The following is a 21,375-nucleotide window of genomic DNA, read 5'->3' on the forward strand; positions in this document are numbered from 1 at the left end:
TTTTCCATTCTAAATAATCTTGTAAAATAAGAAACAACCGCTCGAAAATTTCTTCTGATTCATTTACTAGTAATTTTTAGTTGAATCATTGGCAATGTATAATTTAATTCAGTTATTTAATACAATTAGTCCCTTTTATAAATTTCGATGGAACAACACCGTTTTCTCATTGTTCTATCGAAATAAATCTTATCATCATAAAACTATATACTATTATTTTATGAATCTTGAGATTCGTCTTAAAATAGAAGACAGCCAAAAGACTATAATCACTTTTCTCCCATTTAAATTATTATCAACAGTTTCTTGGACAGCACAGTCACATCTTATTTGACCTTGTATCACTGAATTTAATAAACATCATAAAAGGAAAACTGTTTCCATTTAGACTGGATAAAACCAGCCATAATTCAACCAATCAAATTAATCAGTCGATATTTGTAAACAATAATATGATTGGTTGTTTTCTTAGTCAATACTTTATTCTGATTCGACTTAAAACCAATATTGACTATGATTTTGGCTTCACTTAACCAGTAACACATGAGTTTGGAATGAAATGCTAGTGAATACATCAGATATTATGGATATTTCTTGGTAATAAATAACTATTATATAACGTCTCAGAGATTTTAAAAGTATACTAAGCATGAAACTTTTTAACTTTTAAAATGGATGTGGATTTATCTGAACTTGATGACTGGTTAGGAACACTTGAAGAATTACAGCTGGTAAGTTAGTGAATTTGCTTTGCGTACTGAATATAGAAAATGGTTTATAAAAATTGGATTATCATATGCAATATACTGTGAGATTTAAAATTAAATAGATAAGTTTATTTTCATTAATGAAATTATTCACAGTATTTTGTAAAATATATTTTCTCCCAAACCTATACCTTAGTTAAACAGTATGTAAATAGTACACTGGTGAATAAGAATTAATAAGTATAACCATCACTGCTATCTCATATAGTGTAATTACAAATCCGTGTATACATCACCGAATTTCTGGTATTATCTCCATATTTTTTCTACCAACTAATCAATCCATAATATGATCATTAGACTCAGTTTCTATCTATTTGTTACATATTAGTTTATGACAGGTTCAGTTTTTATTACAATGATAATAGGTTAACTCTAAGCTTATTTAGTGCATTAATCTCATTAAAATTATCTTATATTGGAATTTATGACATATATTTACTTGGATAATTTGTCTAGCTTGAAAATGCTGATACAACTATGAAAAATCTACCTAATTTTCTTATAAAAAATATGAAAATGTGTTTGCTAAATAGTCTAACTGAAAGGAAGGTACTAAATAGATTTTGTTCGTCTTGAAAAATTTTGATGTGTCCTAATAGTCAGTACCAACAATAAGCTGAATGACAGCATGATGATGCATCATCTTCCCTGCCATGATTTTCTAATGATCAGGTTATTTTAGAGTCGGAAAAATTATCACTACTTGTGCAATCCTGTTGTATAAGATCAAGTACTATGTAACTGCTCTGTATTATTAGGGACCTAATCACACAGGTCTGAAAGTGACTATTTAAAGAGGGTTTTCACATTAAGATATAGCTTGTTAAGATAAACAACTTTGCTTGAGGAGTCGAGTGATATCTTGAAAAATATGTATCAAATCTAGAAACATAAATGTGTACTTAATAAATCAGTTAATAAGTTCACCATAAAGGAACCGACTATCTTCTCTTCTCGTAGTGAGCACAGTACTATTCTGTCTGTGACTCTGAATACAATGAGGCTCATTTCTTAAATCAAATTATTTGAGTTAAAGAGTGATTCTTATCTTGGTGCCACTAGTGAATTGCTATCTACCTAATGACTTATATAACTTTACAGGTAACAAGGCACAAAACAGGAAAGTCATGGGTTAGGGTAACATATATGTTAACTTATTTTTGCTCTTCAATACCTATTAAGTCTTCTCCACTTTCTGATGAAGATCGCTTGCATAGTATCCCCGTTAAACTATTATGATAGATGTTACTTTATTACTATATTGTATAGTGAACAAAAATATTTGTAAAATACAGGTAATTTAAAACATATATGCATAAAGTTTTCATTTATGATGGATATTTTTGTCATTCAGAAACAGTATTAATTAAACTGTCAGTGAACTTCTGCGATATAAGCACGCGTTTTTGTTCTTACATTTCTTATCCAGGATAAATCAGGACTGGCGATACGAGTTTGCACTAAGACTTCTAGAGATTCATCTGACAGTTTTTCACTAGTGGGCACAAGATTATTGTTTCCTGAGATATTCTGTGGTGAAGTGTTAAGATAATATTTGTCACGAATGAAGTTTAAGGGGATCTGTTTTGTCCACATTTGGGACCTATGAGTAATCTGGACTAATGACCCCACATCAGATTGAGAGCAGAACTCCAATCACTTAAATACTTCTCCAGATAATGTCATCACATATTGAAAGCAATCTTTAAACTACCTAATAAATTCTCGCAAAACATTTGTATAGTTTTACGCTGTTAATTCGTGTTCATTTCATGGTAAAAATATCTTTCACCAAAATATACGTGATAAAAAATAAAGAATAGTTGTATCATGACAGATATGTTGTATGTGATCTTAATAAAAAATCAGTGTGCTAAAATACATCAATACTTTATTATTCAAAGCTGGTCAAGACTTGAAAAATAATCAGTAAAAATTACTCAATACTAAAATATCATTTGTGCGAATTAAGTTATGTATTATAATCAATGTTTTGTTGAAGAGAACCAAAATAAGGAAAAGGAAGCGTTGGATATTTGTAAGATCGTTCAATGTTAATTGATTGTTGAAAAATCGATTCATCGTTTTGGATACATGAACTGTTGAGTCGTATCTCCATCATGTCCATTGTATATGAAAGACGAAATAAGGTAGTGTTGAATCATTATAATGGAATGAGGTTTAAAAATAAAAAGGCCACTCCTCATGTACGCTTTATCTAAGTTGCATGCATGTAGTTATCTATATGTAAACATCTGGACTAGAAAAAGGGATAAAGATAGATGAGTAGTCTTTTGTACGTTTCAAACTTTAAAGGTAACTCAGTTATCAGGTAAAATTTTGTGTAACCGACTTATAACCACACGTCAATTGATGCATAGTGGGGCTAACTTGATGCTCAAACAAGAGTAGGTGAAGCCGTGTTAAAACATGTGCACTATTGGTTAAAAATTAAGTACATTATCCAGTACGATATCAAGGACAGAGTTTCTTTTATCCCTGATTTGTACTTGGTCTTGTTATCACTATTAATTTCATTAATCATCATAATGCCATTTATTAAATCAGTATTATTTGTTGCATTATATACCAGTTACATGTAGTCTCAGGATGATCTAGTTGAGAATAATATTGTTTCACCTAGATATTTCACCATTGATTTCTTGCATAATGAATTATTTTTATACTTGAGTAATTAACTAACTAATCATAATGTCGAGCACTATAGTTGTTAATAGGATACCACGTATTCTTGTTTATACTTTTACGTCAAAGGAAATATTTATTTTCCAACCGAAAATTCATTCATGTTATAGTTGGATGGTTTGGAAAATAATTCATGTGTACGATACTCTTATATAGAGTAGGAAATATTTTTTCAAAAAAGTGCCCGTAAAGTAATAGTTCACTTAAGCTTATCAAACTGAATCGGGTATTATATGAATGTTTATTTTCTTGTTAAAACTGAATACCATGGTTTGTTTAATAATGAGAAATTATTACAAACGTTCTATACAATTTAACAAAATGTATGTATTTGAGACGTAAAAGCAAAAAATAAAAATCTTATTTTTCTTGTTCCTACAATTCACAAATACTTCTTAGAGAATATGAATAAACGTAGTTTCAACAACATCGGTTTTGATCAGCTAGTTAGTATGACAAAACCCTTATACCTAAAGTATAACTCAAGGCTAAGTACATACAATCGACTTACCCAATGTGTTTGTTACTAACTAAATTTAGTTTAGTTGTGTTTAACAGATCATGAAAAGATTATCCATATGGTATTGTGTTTTCTTATCTTTGCTTTGAAATTTAGATCGTTCAAGTTTAGTTTCAGTAATAAAATTTAAACAAAATTAATATCGTTTTTAAGCTTGTAATTTCCCACCCCTCTCTGGAAAGATGTCTCGCAAGTAGTTAAGGATAAATGAAATTGCGTTTGAAATATTTAAGATTCCCTAACAATCGATTTTGTGTAGAACTGAGCAAACAATCATTTATTTTCCCTTATTTCAATTTATTTTATTAATATTCAATCTATTGTACAACATTGTTGGGAAGTTTAACTGCTAACCTATGTACATCTGTATAGAGTTCTATGTTATTTTGTCTTGATATATGGGAAATATTGCGTGAGCATGAATCGGTGAATCCTTTGCCAAAAAATAAGGCTTTATTGATAGAGTAATACATTTATTCATCAAGTAATTAACACTGATCTTATTTTAAACAATTGTGTTACTTTTTGTTTGGTAAAAATAACATCAATAGAAGCATATCATCTCAGCAGAAAATTCTGTAAACCATTCTCAAAGAACATAATTTCCATATTCATATGTAACGAATGCAGTTTACTTCAATTTTAGTTAGGTAGTTTTAACAGTTTTAAGTGAACAGCATATCAATAACATATAGGGAATATTTTGGAGAAGTGTATTTCAAAAGTGACAATATTGTTTGAATAATCAAATAGGTTTTTTCTTTGTAACTAAGTTAATGATTCATCATAATCAATGCAGTAATCAAATGGAGTCGTTTTTAGACTGGAAGAATGGCAGAACACAATACATCTGTGAGATGGTGCAGAAGATTTGTAGCTCAGCTGGATGATTTTGGAGTTATGTTCTCTGAGCTGGATGGTTTGGTCGTGAAGCTTCTACTTGCAGTTTGTGCTGATGGTGTCGTTCAGAAGAACGATTAATGCTCCATGACCAAACCATCCAGCTCAGAGGACAAAACTCCACAAGAACAATACATCTGTTTATTTCATTATCATAAGGATGTTCAATTTTTCCTCTCACAATAAAATAACCAAAACTTAGTGAATGTTTTTCATAAGTGAGATCTTTTTCTATTTAGACAGAATTTCCTTTAAAAATGTTATATTTTCACTAAATGTTTGAACTAAATTACAAACCCTATAATGCTCGTTTGCATAGAATGTATAATCTATATAAACTCTTTCAAGAAAAAATCGTGATAAATTTGTTCACTGCTAGCAATTTTTGAAGCAAAACATCGGTCACAAATATAGAGTAAAGAATATTGTTTCCTACATAAATAAGAAGAGAGTAAAGATAACTGTGACTCATTCCATATTTACCGAAGAATGTTATTTTGTAAATTTTCTGTAAACATTCAGTATTTTTGACGATTTCCGTTTTATCTGTATTTTCATACAATCGATTGATTTGCATAATTACGGTGACTATTTTTACATATGGCATATGTTAAGGATCTTGTGTCAGTTTTATATTTCGTTAGATCGTTATTAAGTAAATAGAGATAATTAGCTTTGAAATAACAATTATTCTTTGTTTAAACGCTTTACATTTCAGGAAATTGTCCTATGTTTAGACAATATTCAACTGGATGCTTATAGTTTTGTTTAAGCTGAAGGACGTAAATCTAATGCACAACTAGTGAAAATTTAGAGAATTGGTTTTGGGATATGTTTTAGTTGTTCTGTTGGAAAGAGGGTATCTATCACTTACAAATCGCATCACATGACTTTCGTGACAGCGCCAATCAAATAAAATGGAGGTTGTAAATTACTAGACTTATATTTATTTTAATAGTTGAAATCATGAGTCAATTGAAGCTAGACCACCATAGACCACCAAAATAGCGCACTGCTGAGGAGTCCCATACTAGAACGAAACGGCCGTCCAATGCTTCCAGGTTTTCCATGGTTGTCTAGCTTCAATTGACTCATGATTTCAACTATCGAAATTACTAAAATCTCCACAAAACCCCTTCTGATTATATTTATTTATTGAAATTTATCCTGTTCTCCCAGTGATCTGTAACTTATAAGTGTAATGTCGTTGATAAATTTTAACGAGTTTCTGATTTCAGTGAAATAACTATCTATTACTCTCGAGTTTTATAACTATCCTCCGGGCTATCCGTGCACAGCGGTAACGTCTCTTATCATGAAGCTGGGTGGCACGGGATCGAATCCGTCAGGGAGCATCGATTTCCTTAAGATTAAAGGTACACCTTGCTGACGAGTGTCAAATAGCACGAAGCTTAGGTCCAGGGTTTCTTGTCGACTACTTCCAACCACTATCTCATCTTAACATAACCCATTCGATGTTGAGTCACCTAGACTATTGGCCAAATTGCAACTTGATCGATAGAATTCTATCTGCACTAAGAAGGACCTGACACACATAACATTGATCACTTCTCATTGATCAAGTTGATTGCGTTGACCAGTAAACAATCGGTTGCATTTTCCGAAGAACGCTTTTAATTTAGATTAATTATCCATTTAAACGCATCCGTTTGTTTTAATACAACTTATTTTAACGAAGCAAAATATTTATAGCTTGTTTTTGCAAGAATAAAAGCAGATAAATTATAATTGATTTCATGACAGTTTTCTCCTTCATTAGGTCATTCAAATAAAAGAAATTCATCATACAAACAAAGAAACTTGATACTAACTCATTGTATGGCAGAAAGAATTATTATATCGAAATGATATATTTTATTTTAAACTTCATAGATCTCAATAGATTACTATCATGGTGCATTATTGACTTACTTTCATTTGTATGTAACAATCATAACAGCATAAAATATATGTACATTTATTAAGCTTTAATTATTTAGTCCTTCTAACTAGTAACAACAAAAATATTGGATTCTATCGTTCGGTATGAAATTTATAACAAAATGATATCAGATGTAGAACTACTGAAAGAGAACAACAAACAGTTGGTTTGTAGTCATCAAGGGTTAGTCAACATTGCAATTCTATGGATACACACAGGATTAAACTTATGACCATCAGGTTTCGTTGGTTTTAACTCGTAATAATATTTAACTCGAACAGTACCATTTAAAAGTCGATTGATAATTACGTGCTTATCAATGGCTAGCTATGAAATAATGGTTGCGACCAATAAAGTCAACAAAGTGTTAACTAGTTACTTATTGATGACTGAATAGTTATGGAGTTATATGATAGATGTACTAGAATTTATATTAATAACTACCGGATCCCTATTAAATAAGCAAACTGTGTTCTATTTGTCTTGCATCCTGGATTTTTAATTTATATATATATATATATATATATATATATATATATATATATATATATATATATATATATATATATATATATATATATATATATATGATAATTAATTGTAATCAAGACGTAACCAAAATTAGAGATACGTCTTGCTGAGGAGCATCAACTACTAAATATGTATATGTATATGTATAAATTTATATTAGAGTCCTATATTTGGATTAAACAACTGTGTAGAACGTGGTGCAATATCGTTGGTCTGAAATTTGAAGGGCCTGAGTTCGATCTCTGATAAGGTAATTAGTGCAGAATTTAGGTCACATACTAAGACAAAATAGCTGTCTAATGCCCTCTGGTTTTTAATGGTACGCCAAATGAGGTAAAGTGTGACGTAAACAACCTAAAAGTCAAACCGTACTCTAGAAACCCATTCAATTAAATTACAGGCCTTTTTTTAGAAACAAGCTTAAGCGTCTTAATTTGTATTCTGGTTCGCTGTGTAAAAGTGGTTGCATATTACTTATGTATGTTTGGTTATATTAGTTTACATAGGTTATCTTATAATCTGTTTGTCATGTGAATATATGATATATTTATCATATATGTGTCTAGTAATTGATGTATTATCAAACAATATAAATTACTGTATTAGAGACAAATTACTACACAAATCATCTTATTTTGTGCTGCTCAGTGAATGCTTGTGTTTGAATTCATCTACGTATGTGTCTCAGTAACAATATGATTGTTTGATTATTTGATCAATTGTTGTCATAACTTTTAGTAGCTGACTATATGACCCTATTATAAAAGTTATTTATTTGATTGAGAAATCCTTTATTGATCAAAATCACTCGTTATTAGTATATCTTCCAATCAATAAGATGAAATTCAACTTAAATTTTCTCGATCGATATATCACTTTATTTGTGTTTTTAATGAACCTTAATAATTTGTTAGTGGTTCAGAGAGTGTGTTGTATGATTGTAGCTTTCTGACTAATCATTAACCGCACAACTACTCTGTCTAACGCTTCCTTTACTTCAAACGGCTAAACAGATAGGGGTTTTGTCGAGATTAGTTTATATTACAGTTTAAATTCGTCATGGATTAATCTTATTTGCGGTACGATTGAAAGCCGATGAGTACTGGAAAGCTGTTTCACCCTTGTATAGGACTCTTCTGCAGGACACATAAACAACTCCACTAGGTAGTCTTATACTTAGACGAAAAATCTGTTCAGTCCTCTCTGATTTTCAATGGTAACTCCAATCAATCAGTTAATAACCGTAGTTCAGAGTATGCGTTACAATCTTGAGTGTAGGCGTAAGCAACAACCTTGTTAATAAAAGTGTAGTTGGTTGTTGAGTTGTACACTATTAATTGTAAGTATTGTCAGGTCTTTGAGGCCTGTTATTCGAGTTCTAGTATGACCTGGGTATTTTGGAAAATTCATCACTTCTGTATACAGAATTGACATCAATCAAGGTTACTGAAATTGGTCTGCTTAATAACACTCCTAAATGCTAATAAATATATTTTAGAAGAATTTATATCACTTTGTGAATGAAAATATTTTTACTAAAGGATTATGATGGTCTGTTTGACATTGCTTATCTCTTTCTGAGTTCACTTTTGTAAATAATATCATTAATTAATTAAGTCAACATTTATTAGGCCGGTTTCAACAGGGGTTATGTGAAATTTAAGGAGTCGAAATCTGTAGTAAGTGCTATGGTATATGCGGATCGGAAAAATAATAATCATTACAGTTTCCCAATGTTCAATAAATGTGTTCTATTTAGTGATCTTTTCTATTTACGTTCTTTCATATTATTATCGTTATTATTCTTGACTTTATTCAATATTATATTTCTGGTACAATATAGAATTCTCAGCGCAAAGTATTTCAACAATTTACCTTTTCTTACTTCTTGGTTGATACTGGCGATTAATATTGAGTGATCGCCAATTAGATGTTAACAGTTCAAGAAACGACATCTAAATAATGTACATTCTTTTGGATGTATATTACCAGCGACCACGATGTCTTTGATTGGGCTCTTTTGTAACTTGTGCAGCGAAATGTAAACGTGTCACAAACGCTCCTGAAATAGGTTATGCGACTAATAGGCATAACGACGTGTTCAAACAAACAAGAAAACAGATAACTTGTTGAAATATCCAGATGGCAGGAGCAGGTAGCCCATGTTTGTGATTACATCAAGCTTACTTGAGTGTACTACACCAACAAGTTTATGTGAGACAGTTGTGGATAATTCTAAGTGGTTCAAATAAAATATCTAAAATGAATTACTATCTAATATGCAGCACTTACCTACTAAATGGAAAAGATAATAGCCGAAACTTTATTAGCACAATTAATCCAACTGAAAAACAATTACAATTAATTTTAAGATAAATTCATAAGAATATGATCAAATTGTATATTACTTCTATTACTTTGATTGAGATCATGAACCGATTCATATCAGGCCACCAGTGAAATCCTGGAAGCACTGGGCGGCCATTTCGTCCTGTTGTGGGACTCCTCAGCAGTGCACATCCACGAGACTCGAACCCAGGGCCTTCAGTCTCGCGCATGATCGCTTAACCTACTGGACTACTGAGCCGGTACCAAATGGTGTTAGTGTATAACACCAACCAATCTACGAAATTGCGCGACCATCTTCCATTGTATTGAGGTAGATGCTTGTCTCTACCCGACACGGATTAGCTCCCTTGCAGGTTTTCAACGGTGGTCTAACATCAATTGGTTCATGATCTCAATCAAAAACTTAATAATCTCCACAACCCCTATCCTGATACTTCTATGATTGTCTGATTATTTCAACTAGAAAAATAATAATAAACACATTAAAAGGTCAAAACGTAGTATAGATGCAAAACTTGAGTACAAACAAGTTGTTAAAAACATGAATTTTATGTTGATAGATATCATAAAATAATTAATCAATAACAAATGAACAATGGTCAATATTTACTGAATCATGGCATTAGTAACAATAAATTGACGAAATTTTATAAGATAATAATAGGTTCATTTGTTACATCAGTTTCTTTAATATTACACAATTGTAATATACTATAGAATAACAATGTAGTTGGTTTTGTATGATTAAATGCACACAATGTTTATTTAAAAGCATGCCTTCAAAATACATCATCTAAAAACTAAGATATATCGACAAACATACTTTTGTTAGAATCATCTTTACAGTTTTGATATTAACTAAAGAACTATTAACGAACACCTTTACAGGAATTTTTATTATCAACACAATAGTTAAATAGGACATTACCAAACAGTTATATTGTTCCACAGTCGTTTTCACTAGATCTATGATAGAGGTTTCTACCATAACATTTTATGAACATGATTAATCTATGTAGAAATCTTTATAGAATCTTTAGAAATCTATAGGATCTATATAGAAAAAAATATATATATCGATAACAGGTTCATCATAACTCCATACTACTGAAAACTAACCTGTGCTTACACATAGACAATTAAGAGTTTTATTCACTGTGTCTTATGTAGTTATCGTATTTAACCAATGATTCCGAGAGAATATTCCTTGTTCACTAAAACAAAATATCTGTTTATCTCAGTAAATACTAATTAACAAAATCTATAAGGATTTCTTTTGTGTTTGTCATCAAATGGAAAACCACAGAAAATCTTTGTCTCTTTTTTATTTTGGATTCTTCTTTAGCGTACATTTTTATTTACTTACTTACAACTGTCACCCCTCATAGAGGAGCACAGGCCGCTCACCAACATTTTCCTTCTAACTTTGTCACGAGCAATTCTTTCTACTTGTTTACAGTTGCTCTTCATCCTCTTCATGTCTGCTTCCATTCCCCGACGTAATATGTTCTTTGGCCTTTCATTTATCCGTTCCCCCTCAGGATTCCAAGTTAGTTCATTTCTGAGAACTTCACTATGATTGATTGCAGCTTCTCGTTGAACTGATCTTAATCGTTGTCGTTGCTATCGTTAGTGGGTTCATAATATTGGATAACATTTATCGTGATTCGCTCCTTCTTTGTTTTGAAGGATGCTTTGATGATCCTGTGTCTATGAGATTCCCATCTTATAAGTGCTTTACTTGCTTCTTTGGACAGCATCAGAGAAACTCCCTGAGTGTGCGGAGCATTTTTTCTTCGTGATCGGAGTACGGCAGCATCTCTTTCTTACCTAAACTTTGCTGTTCAGCTTGGGTCCAATGGGTTTCGCTGATTCCGCGAACCGCCAAGTTGGATCTTTTCATTTCCGTTGCTGTTTGACTGGTCCTCTCGGTTTCTCACATTGTCCGGACGTTCCATGTACCTATAAAAATTGTTGATATAGTTGTTAGAAGGGGCATCGGTCTCGTGACTTCCGAAGAATCTCGGCTTTCATCCTGAGGCATCATAATTCCTCTTTCAACTCCCAAGGCAGATTTTAAATGGTTTTATTTGTTTAATCTGGTTGGCGTTTTTCAGCACGTTTTTTTCTATGAGATGGGTTTGCCAACCTCATGCCCAACCCTCCTCCTTTACCTAGGCTTGGGACCTGCAGTGGACCTAGAAGAGCTACAAGAGGAGTTAGTGTACATTTACTTGAGAAATAATTTTGTGTAATCAAAAAAATTCAGCAAACCACAATTCCAGTCTTGATCAATATGTGATACAGCATATACGTCAATCAGTATTATTAATGTTTTGTTGTCACACGAATGACCTTGTCGACGAACATTAGTTCCATTACTTCTTCTTCTTATTATTATTATTATTACAGGTTACTGGTATCATTTATTATTCACACAAGACTAAATAAAATGACTACATATTGTTGAATTTATTTGAAAATAGTCAATACTTGATTTCCTCGTAATAACCACTAGATTTCTAAGTAACACAATGTTACCATGCTGTAAATATTTAATTTTGATATAAGTTAACCTGTAATATGTAAATGATTTTAATCTAAGTGAATAATTTAATTCATAAAAGCCTTTCAATTTTCTGTAAGTCATCCAACAATTCTCTACTATTCAATATTATACTGAGAGAAAAAACACTTCATTAGTTCAATCATTAAGCATTCATTGCATTCTTTTGTTACTGTTTATATTATGGGGTATTTGTCTATAATTACTAGAAACTAATTCATTTATGACATATACATTGTAGATTTATAAGGTCATACATATTTACTTCTACTTTCTTTGTTTAAACAACTGAATGAATACATGTAAACATTATCCATGTGCTGACAATTCATATTTCGTTTGACATACTAATCATACATGTTTAGATATTAGTCTTGCGTGTTAGTATTCCATAGGCTTATGTTGTTTGTGGATGATGAATCAAGTGGTCACATAACACATGCAGTACTACTTAAATCTTAATTGATATACAAAATAAGGAAGCAAGTAAACGGGCGAGAGAGACAGAGAGAGAAAGTAGAAAACACGTTTGACCTTAATGAAGACAGTAATATGTTTTTTTTAACGGCTAATGTATCAAATATTGATCTGTTTAGCTTGTAGACACAGACTGATGCCAATGATTTTATTTACATCTAAAACTAGTTTAATTAAAATTGTCTTAAATTAATATTTACTGCGAATTATGCATTATTTTTGCATGGAACAAAAGATTACACTGTTATATAACGAATCGTTTGTTTTTTGATAGATAAAGTGAATATTGTTTCTGTAATGATCAGTTGAAACCGTTGAATTATTTCAAATTTTCCAATTCTCATCTACAACTTTGGGAAAAGTTCTGGCAAATTCTTAGTTGTGGTAGTAATTCTTGATAAATATCATTTCGCTAAAATAATTTATTCGGGTAGGTTGAGGTTCTTGTATCATATTGTCTGAGTGAACAAAAGTGCCATAAAGAACTATGGATCCGAATAAACTCATCAACTTGTCAAACATGAAGTATTTGTTTTAAAAGAAGGACAGACATTATTAACTAAACAGTCGCTCCATAGTGATAATCTCCTTGATTAACAAAATTATCCTGAGATTTTATACATGTTAGTCATACGGAATATCATGTGCAATTGTTATATCCCAAAACGAAGTAATATTTGTGTAAAAACTAAACAAAAACCGATATTACTAGATGCGCGGTAGACAAAATGGTCCACAACTATTCACGAACACAGTTTTATCTGTTTGACTCATGTTGATCGATATCCAAATTTAAATAAATTGAACTAGATAGTGCTAGATAGGAATTATTCATAAGCGTAATGTACGTTTATAATTTATAATATAAAACTGTTATAACCAATTTACAAATTAACAATATGATAAGAAAATACAACTGGATTATGCAGTAGGTATAATAATTATTGTATGCAATAAACGAAGTTATCCTTAGATCAATTAGTATATGATTTCCGACTAATTCTCTGTTTGCTCTGCCTACTTTGACAAACTAACCGATTAACAAAATGGAAGAGCCTTTTTAGTCATCTACCCCCGAGTAATTAGTACATTTTATACAACAATTTTACAGAATGAAAGTCGGAGACTGGTTTATAAATGGTAACGTATCTTACTATTAGTTTCCCTGGTAAAAGTTTATTTGAAGAAGGGTACATGAGTTGGATTCATTTAGTTTCGTATGCTCTATGTCCTCCATATCCACAATAATTCCCTTAAAAATTGGTTTACAAAGTGATTTCATATGGAATATGCATAATTCAGTTTACTGGTGAAGGATAATTATTTAGGAAAGTAATATGTTCAGAAATTTATGACACAATCAACCCTGATGGGTATTAGCATCAATGTAGAGGAAGTGATAACATTCATAATTACAAAAAAAGGTAATTAAAATAATAGTGATGTAACACAATGAAGTAAGAATAAAATTAGCTAACTCACTTTCATTATTATTATTATTATTATTATTATGGATACTACATATTTGTTTTTACAATTATTATTAGTGCTATCACTTTTTCTACACTAGTATTAACACCTCTCATAGTTGATTACGTCGTAGTCTTCCGAACTTATTACCGTCTTTCGTAAATTGAACTTATATAATTCTGTAAGGTAACTATAATTATCCTACAACATCAAAAACTGGCATTGAGTATATGAAAAAAATATTTATAATGAAAGAAATTTCATGAATAGCTGAAAGGTTTATTTTGTATAAAAAGAGCTTGTCGTTATTTACTAGCTAATTATACTTTTTACGTTGAGGTTATATATTTTTTCCGTTTATCTAAAATTACTTCCGGAAAACAAACGACTATCATCTATTTTTAAAAATGCTGTTTACAATAATGATAATTCCTAAATAAATATTTTTGTCACATCATTAAGGATGCTACTGGTTTCAAAAAATAGCGAATTAATGGAAAAGATTAATTACAGAGTAAATGTGGCTAAGCTGAAAAATATAAGACCTTACAAGCTTTCTACAGTCGCTAGAGATGAACATTTTTTATTAGATACAAAGCTACATTACTTGTAAAATTATTTAGATCTGAATTGATTTCCGATTAAAAAATCAGTACGACGAGGATACCAACAATAGTTTGTTCACCACAAAAATAGTTCTTTATTTGCTGGTGTTTTCAACTTTTATGGGGTGAACTTTCCATATCCACCTACCAATCTCAAGTTCCGGACGTTTATTTTTCGTTCTTTAAATTTTATAAAACACATTACAACGTAAAGTTTGTTTGTAGGACTTTCTTAGTACACACTAAAATCTCATAACAGTATTAAAGCATTTCCAGAAATAGAGCCGACTTTCGAAACCTTAAGCTCTACGAAGGCATTTAGGAGCACTGAGGTGCTAAAAAAGTACTCCGCATACATTAACTAGTCAGAGGCAACGTTTAGAAGAAGTCATACTATTATCAAAGTCATTGACCAACATGCAGAAATGGTTAATGCTAAATTTATCCATATTTAATTTTTGGTTTTATTATACTCTAACTACTGAAATCTAACTCTGGTAGTCGTGAGACGAAAAATTGCGTTATCCGTCGCTGTATGTTAATTGTTTACATCTACCAGCATGCAGACTGATCAATGCATAAATTCTTAAAAAAATATATTACCATTATCCAGTTTACAACACGATACGTTCCCAGTGATCTGTTTTGGAAGTGGCTGACTTCCAGTGTGACTAAGACAATTACGCTCACTGCTTAATGAGTAATAACCAGTGATATATTTATTTTTTTATCGGGTTTTTATCTATCCTTGTCAATCAAGTTACAATGCAACCACTGGGGGTGGTACTAAATTAAGCTATTCAAATCTCTACGGATTATGTTAACCTACTCAAAGATCATAGATTCTAAGTGTGCAAACATTTTTCACTCTAATATTTACATTAATTTGCATACTGTTTGTAGTTAGCTTACATATGATACAAGTCACTTTGCAGAGGATTTCTTCTTATCAGTACATTTTCATGATTTCCGCAGAATACCAATCAAAAACTTCATTTTACATATACAATAGTAATGTGATTTAAAAATAAATCACACATCAGTATAAATCAAATTCAAACAAACCTTCATGACGTAAAAGTGTAAATCTGTCCTGAAACACAATCAAGCACTTGCTATAGTTTTTTCTTACTCATTTACTTTTAATGTCACTTCACAAATAAAACCGTCTAGATGTAAACTTCTAAAAAAAACTATAAATAAGTACCAGCCAAGATATTTTACAGTAAATAGTTGAATACTGTTCCATACGATTAGACATTCCCATAGTTTAGTATATCATAAAGGATCAATATAGGTAACCAATATTTATATTTTCTTGAATGATAGTCAATATCAAATCGACGTAATTGAGATTTTTTTACTATAATGGCCGTGAATATTGACTGTAATTTAACCTAACGTTTTATTGGATAAATCAAATAGACTTCTCTCTTCTACTTCATATTCAATCTTAAAATTTCTATAAACTTCACTGGTTGAAATCATGAGTCAATTGAAGCTAGACAATCATGGAAAACCTGGAAGCACTGGAAGGCCGTTTCGTTTTAGTATGGGACTCCTCAGCAGTGGGCACCCACAATCCCGCACCCCGCGAGATTCGAACACAGGACCTATCAGTCTCGCGCCAAGCGCTTAACCAACTAGACCACTGAGCCGACCGGTGTCCAACGGTGTTAATGTCTAACTTCAACCAATCCACGAAATTGCGTCACCGTACACCATTGTCTTTAGTGAATTGATATCTCACAACAGACCTGGTTGAACTCCACTGGTAACGGCTTTCCATGGTGGTCTAGCTTCAATTGCCTCATGATTTCAATCAGCGAAATTTCTAAAAATCTCCACAAAACCCCTTCTGATCATTTCTATAAACGTAATCAAAGATTATTAAAACTTGACTAGTCAATATTAGTCAATGATAAAAAGTACTTGGAGTTGTGAAATCATTTAAATCATCCAATTACTCATTGTTAGTTTGAAACAAATCAATTTAATATTATTACCATGTTGATAGTGATGATTATGGTAATTAAAAATTCCATGGTAATTTTTCTGAATACAAACCTTTGAACTTTATAATTATCCAGTTCAAATTTATTCCAAGGATACTTCCTATTAATTTGATAGATAATTTTATAATATTTAAACATTGTTTGTTGACTAGTTTACTATCACTTAACTGGTATTAATTATAATTTCATTAATAAAATTTGTATTTTAGTGTGAAATTATGATAAGATAGTACCAGCTCTAAAAAATAAAATTACATACCACTATTGTTCAGATTGTTTGAATAAATAAAGTCAATATTGGATGTGTTATAAGCAAAGATGGATAGTGGCTAGCAGTGGGATCCAGAACGCGCGCTTCGTCCTATTTGAGACTCGTCAGTTGGATGTACCTGCATCTCGGAGTTGATGTTCACTCTGGGACTCGAAACCACCACCGTTCACTTCAAACGCCATAGCGTTATCAGCTTAGCTACTGAGTCCTGAAGTGATTTTTAACCAAGGATTGTTATCAACTACAAAATCTTGAGTTACATTAGGCAGTTATTTGGTTTAAGTTTGATTATACTCATCAAACTACGTCACATATGGTGGAACTGACAATCGTCATTTTTAATCATAATCCGCATATAAATGTGTGTCTACTAATGAACAGTTTTAAGATTAGCTTTTCAGAACTGTTTTCATGTTTTCATCAATATAAGTAAAGTTTGTGATGAAGTCACTTACAACCAATTTCAGTACATTGTAAGGGCTGGTGCTATGTCAAGCCCACATATACGTATTTGAAATCCATTTCCGTATTTGACTTATTTAATTCCGTTATTCACTAATGCGATTTAAGTCGATAATTATTATATTATCATGTTTTATTTCAATGGCAATCATTATACGACCCAATTGTAGTCAGATAATGGGCCACTAAAACACCACAATCTGTCCAAAATTTAAAAATGTAGTCCATTGGACTTAGACTTAGTTGCTTCAGTTGTTGTACTGATCATGAGTTATAGAGGTCTTCATTTCTTTTCCAAAATTAGACGGATAACTTAAATCATGAAAATCTAACTTCATTTTCAGCTTCACCAATAGCGAACTGCACTATGTAAACGTTGGATTACTTAGTCGGTGTACTAAGTATCTGGAAATCTGTTAACATCAACCTTGTCCAACAGACATCAAGTAAAAGGGTTCTAGCATAATGTCTGAAGCATATTTTGTTTAAGATTCAAGTTATTACATTATTAGTAGTGATATTTAGCGAAATAAAATTGTGTTCAATATTTATATAAGCTATATAGCTTCATTAACTGCCAACTGAGCTCATAATCTAAGAATTGATCAACTAGAAATCTTACTTATTAGCTCCAACTGAAGTGACTTTCATTTAAGAATTACAGATGTTTACACAAGCTTTTCGGATGAATTTTGAGTGAAATCGAAAATATTGTATTTATCAGTGCTGATTTTTAAAGGTGTTCCCCTATCGTTAGATAGTTTTTACTGTAAAATAATTGAATACATATTAAGATGTAAGAGGTTTGCCCTATATTATTTAGTACTCAAGGGGTTTACAAGCTTATAGATGATTATTTTGTAGAACAAAACCACAAACTTTAGAAGCCACCGAATTCAGGACACCAATCTCTTATATTGCTAGATATCTGATAGATTTGTAAACTTTCACCAATGTACGTTGTTTGAACTTACTTATTTCAATTTGCCTGAAATTGAAAGTTATGCACTTTACAGTACTTAACTAACATCTGAATGGTGATGCACTCATCTATTAAAATTGTAATGAAGGACATACAGCTATGAGGAATTCTAAATCATCATCTGCTTTCAATCATTTCATAGGAAAAATATGCCCAAATTAATTAATTTTACAATGTAAGGTGGTTGTTGGAGATAATCGACAGGAAACCCAAGACCTAAATTTTGTGTCATTTGATGCCCGTCAGCAAGGTGTAGATGTAATCTCGAGGGAACTGATGCTTCCTGACAATCCCATCAAACCAAACCTCACAGTCAGAGATTTTACCACTGAATCACTCACGTCCAAGTCAGTCACATTCTGGTTAGCTCAGTGGTGACCTAAAAAATAATATAGTACACAATCTTTATGACTCCTAGTCAGTACATCATAATTCAAATGTAAAATTGTAATTCAGTAGTTGAAATTATCTAACACTAGTTGGTTTGTTAGCCACTCATTCGCCTGGCTCCTGACCTGTATATTAAAAATGAACAATATTTATGCAGTGTAAAATAACTTTCCAGTTCTTCTCTTAGTTTGCAGTAATTCTTCTGATGATAAGAGTTTAGAACATCACCTAAAAGTTTATTTATGCTACTTTTTTTATACGCTATACATTAAATATTTCAACTAATGTAAAAAATGATAACAATTAAATCCCATTTAAGGTTTATCAATAACATCTTATCTAGAGTACTCTATTGGAGATAATATTATGTAAGACATTAGTGATTTTAAAAGAATAACTGGTGTCTAATTGAACTTAGTGAATGAAAATAATAAAATAGAGTTTTTCTGTTGCCCTGGGGGATTGATAATTCAACCAGACAAAATCTATCACTATGAAATATTCCCATAAGTGTAGTGAATTCACCAATCATATTGAACTTAAAATAATGTCCACTAGTTGATTCTAGTCATGAGATTTTAAGGCATCGCGAAACTTGAAGCTTTCAGCCTTGATCTCTTAAGGGTCATGGCAACAGGAGTTTGTTAGAGAATATCAAATTAAGACGAAACAGCCCCTCACTAATCCTTGGTATTTTTTTTATTCTTCAGCTAACTTCAGTGAATGTCGTAAAGTTCTTTCAAGATCTACAACTGTATCTACTAAGTCATTTCACTTCATTATGAGTGCATTAAATTTCCTTTTAAATTTATCAAAATGTGTCAATCAATGCAGAAAGCTTTTCCGTGGACTTGTAAATGTGTTGGTTGGTGAACTAGAAATAATCCATGTTTATTGTATCGATTTGAACGTTTCCATTTATAAATTCAAAAATGGAATAATTGTTCAATCTGTTTACGTCGTACCTTGATTGGATATTATTGCAGAAAAGTTATAAACACAAGTTTTGTGGAACATAAATTCAGACTACAATAGTAGTTATTTCTTTTTCGCACTAAAGATGCACAAAACGAACGATTGGCAGACATTCATAAACACGTATACGCACATATACGAAGATATTTAGTGAAAGTGAAGTAAAACCTTCAGAGTAAACACTTAGAGTATACTACACCCTTTACGTATTCCCCTTGTATCATTGTATACACATTTAATTTTTAGAAAATCAATGTGAACTAAAAAATTAACTGAAGAGGAGTGAAAGAGGCACATGTGAATCGGTATTAATGGTGTAATCACAGTAACCTTTGTCAGTCAAGTATCATTACGGAGTAATTTTGTAATAAACAACGATTTACATAATTGTCACTGGTGTATTTTAAAATTAAAATAGGATGATGTACTAGGTTTCACAATAATATTAATTATTGGTTAGCGTAATTTACGATTATACAAAGCTATCAGAACATTTTCTGAAATTCGTTAATTAACTATTTGTTGATCCCAAAACTCTGCAGATAATGATGTAGTCCAGAATAAATGGGAGTTTATTTTATTCAGTTAGCTATCCAGATTGAGAATTCATCTTGTAAACAATGCCAATAATAACTTATTGATTTTCTGTTTTAATTAAAACACTGGGCCATTGTTTTAGCACCCTGTTCTTTGAGTTTTAAAATTTAACCGTTACAAAGGAATGATGGCTTAGTTGTTCAAACACTAGACATGTAAACATTAACTTACTCCTTCGAAATTGTAAATATTTTGTTCACTTTAGACAGCCGTTAAGCTTGTATGAATAGCCTATAGGCACAAAACATATGACTGGAAATCGGATGCATCTTTATCTATTAAGTTGCTGAGTTGCGTAAATCTACATATAAAGCTAGATTTACATCATTTAAAGCTGAAATAGTAGAAATATTTGTGGTTACATCGATTATTTTGTTTTAACCGAATATTTTTGTTGATTAGTCTCAAATTTATCGAAATTGTTTTGAAATATTCCAAGCTAAATAAATACTTTTTTAGTTACTGAAAATTCACAGAAAGTAAACAACCTTAAATGAAAATACAATATGGTCCACCCATTACTGTTTATATACAAGAAAGTATTATACAGAATGAGCTATAAATTAGTGGTTGAAAGGTTACACTTTCAGTCAGTGGTCTAGTGGTTAAGTGCTCGCGCGCGAAGCCAGTAGATCCTGGGTTCGAGCCCCGCGTGGTGCGGGATCGTGGATGCACACTGCTGAGGAGTCCCATACTAGAACGAAACGGCCGTCCAGTGCTTCCAGGTTTTCCATGGTGGTCTAGCTTCAATCGACTCATGATTTCAGCCTGTGAAATTGTTATTTCATTAATCTGTCGATTTTTCGTTAATACTCCTCTTCGAAACTTAATAATTTTTAAGTTTAAT

The 21,375-nt window shown here is 31.4% G+C and overlaps 1 protein-coding gene across 1 annotated transcript in view; it reads left to right on the forward strand.

Moving 5' to 3' along the window:
* Positions 1-516: 516 nt before the first annotated feature.
* The window catches only part of MS3_00007860 (uncharacterized protein), a 77,182-nt gene continuing 56,323 nt past the window's right edge, over positions 517-21,375 (forward strand). The window contains exons 1-2 of the mRNA XM_051216208.1: positions 517-597; positions 628-731. Coding sequence (XP_051066774.1) covers positions 672-731 — 60 coding nt within the window. The 5' untranslated portion in view covers positions 517-597; positions 628-671. The remainder of the gene's footprint in view (positions 598-627; positions 732-21,375) is intronic.

The sequence above is a fragment of the Schistosoma haematobium genome, chromosome 4 (assembly GCF_000699445.3).
Source record: "Schistosoma haematobium chromosome 4, whole genome shotgun sequence".
Lineage (NCBI taxonomy): Eukaryota > Metazoa > Platyhelminthes > Trematoda > Strigeidida > Schistosomatidae > Schistosoma > Schistosoma haematobium.